The sequence below is a fragment of the Sinocyclocheilus anshuiensis genome, unplaced genomic scaffold, assembly GCF_001515605.1.
Source record: "Sinocyclocheilus anshuiensis isolate Anshui unplaced genomic scaffold, SAMN03320099.WGS_v1.1 scaffold758, whole genome shotgun sequence".
NCBI lineage: Eukaryota > Metazoa > Chordata > Actinopteri > Cypriniformes > Cyprinidae > Sinocyclocheilus > Sinocyclocheilus anshuiensis.
In genome coordinates, this window is record NW_015548126.1 from 398418 (window position 1) to 401184 (window position 2767).

At 39.2% G+C, this 2767-nt stretch overlaps 1 protein-coding gene across 1 annotated transcript in view; it reads left to right on the top strand.

Moving 5' to 3' along the window:
- LOC107704689 (nephrin-like) overlaps positions 1-2767 on the top strand; it is a 77910-nt gene that overhangs the window by 33832 nt on the left and 41311 nt on the right. The window contains exons 8-9 of the mRNA XM_016507677.1: positions 919-1090; positions 1694-1851. Of these exons, the coding sequence (XP_016363163.1) occupies positions 919-1090; positions 1694-1851 (330 nt within the window). The remainder of the gene's footprint in view (positions 1-918; positions 1091-1693; positions 1852-2767) is intronic.

Consider the following 2767-nt stretch of genomic DNA (forward strand, 5'->3'; position numbering starts at 1 on the left):
CAGCCATCCATCCATCCATCTATCTGTCCATCTGTTCATCCATCCATCCATCTATCTATCTATCCATCTGTTCATCTATCTATCTATCTGTCTGTCTGTCTGTCTGTGTCTAACCATATCTATCTGTCAGTCCGTCCATCCATCCATCTATCTGTCTGTCCATCTATCTGTCCATCTGTTCATCCATCTGTTCATCCATCCATCTATCCATCTATCTGTCTGTCTGTCTGTCTGTCTGTCTAACCATTCTTTCTGTCTGTCTGTCTGTCTAACCATGTCTATCCTCTGTCTGTCTGTCTAACCATGTCTATCCTCTGTCTGTCTGTCTGTCTGTCTGTCCACTGTCTGTCTGTCTGTCTATCTGTTTGTCTGTCTGTGTCTATCCTTATGTCTATGCTTATGTGTGTCTATCCATCCATTCATTCATCTATCAACTGTCTTTGTGTCATTACTTTAATCTTTAATCTGTGACATATCTATCTATCTATCTATCTATCTATCTATCTATCTATCTATCTATCTATCTATCTATCTATCTATCTGTCTATCTGTCTGTCTGTCTGTCTGTCTGTCTAACCATGTCTATCATCTGTCTGTCTGTCTGTCTGTCTGTCCACTGTCTGTCTGTCTATCTGTTTGTCTGTCTGTGTCTATCCTTATGTCTATGCTTATGTCTGTCTATCCATCCATTCATTCATCTATCATCTGTCTTTGTGTCATTACTTTAATCTTTAATCTGTGACATTTCTATCTATCTATCTATCTATCTATCTATCTATCTATCTGTCTGTCTGTCTGTCTGTCTGTCTGTCTGTCTGTGTGTCTGTCTATGCATGTGTCTGTCTATCTGTCTGTCATTCCATCCATTAGTTTGTCTCACCATCTGTCTATCTGTGTCATCACTTTTCTCTTTTTCAGAACGGAGAAGTCCTGTCCACAAGCTGGGAAGAGGACGTTGTGTCATGTCGGTCCAGTAGTGTGTTGAAAATGGAGGTGAAGCTAGAGGACAATCATGCTGTGCTGCGGTGCGAGAGCGTTAACCAAGTGTCTCGTTCACCAATGTCCCTCACTCGCACTCTCACCGTCCTTTGTGAGTAGTCCAGAACACATTATAGCTAATAATCTTAAAAAATCTTCTGCTCAAAAACCCATCAAACTTCTAAGAAGGCCACAAGCCTCTTGTTGCTAGTAGTTTTTAAAATAGCCTTAAAACAAAAGCTTGATCTTTCATGACACACTGTCACTTACCATAAGCCAATTACACATGGCTGTATCATGGCTGACAAGTAAATCAGGTCAATACTTGCTGCTACTTGGAGTTTCTGTAATCTTTCATTAACAGAGGATGGTTCATGACGGTCTTGTCACAACAAATTCCAATGTCAAACAACCCTTTCTTATCTCAAATCTACGTTAATTGCCGCATACGGCTTATTGAGAATATATCTTAGTGTGCACAAATACTGATTCCAGTTGGGTATTATTAGAAGACCTCTCTAGACACTTCATTCACAATTTCATTGATCAGCTAGATCATTATTTCAGTACTGTGAGAGGAGCATGAGAACATATCTTCATGGCCTCAAATCCTTTGTGGCATGACTAGCGTGTTTAAACAATTTGCTGGAAAGATCTGCTGACTGTCCATTTATCTAGCTTCTCTTTGTGTCGTGGTATTCACTTTTCCTCACAGTTGAGCCAGCCAAGGTAAAGTTGCTGGGTACATTTGAAGCCATAGAGGGACAGGAGATCAATCTGCTCTGTTACACTTCTTCTAGTAATCCTCCAGTCCACATCCGCTGGTGGCTCGGGTTCAAGGAGCTCAACAGAACGGATGTTACCATCTCTGAGGTATTCAACCTAACTTTATAGCCAATATTGAGGGTGTGGAAACTCTTCCACATAGTACTCTAACATACTCTTCCATAGCTTCTGTTTTTAATGGCTGACTGATAAATAAAACTTAATATAGGATCTCCTTTAAATTGTGTAAAAAGCCATCTTCAGTTTTGAATAAGTCCTTTATTAGATAAGTAGTGGTGGCTAATATGAAATAAAATGATAAAGAATTAGAATAATTGTTAACACTACAATAAACTATGGTTATATTTTTTAAGAGTTGTTAGTGATCACACACACACACTTTTTGAAATTCTTCAAAAAGTGGTACAAGAGGATGTGGTGCTGGTCCTTCAAGAGTCACTCTCAACGTATCTGTCCATAAAGCCTATAAAAATTAGTCTTCATGTATTTCACAACACTTCAGCATGTTATTCTTTTTAAGTGAGGGTAATTTTTTAGGATTTTTTTACACAAGCCAAGTCTCTGAGAACCTGACACCTTATAATTCTGGAGACTCCAGGTAGGTTGCAGTTCTGGAAAATGGTGGCGCTGGAGACTAAATGGTTTCTGATGGTTTTACACCTAATTCTTCACATGAATTCTTAAATCTTTTGCAGTTAACATTCTTCTCCACCTGTTTTTTTCTGACCCCGCTGACCCAATGAGCATTTTGCTGTCCAATGGTCATGTCTTAATGGGGTCATGTGATGCTTTTTTAAAGATCATTATTTTGTGTATTTGGTGTAACAGAATATGTTGACATGCTTTAATGTTCAAAAAACACATTATTTTTCAAATACTGTACATTATTGTAGGTCCTCTATGCCCCGCCTCTCTCAAATGCTTCGTTTTCTACAAAGTCCCTCCTTCCGACAAGCGCAGTCTGCTCTGATTGGCCAGCTGACCCAGTGCATTGTGATTGGCC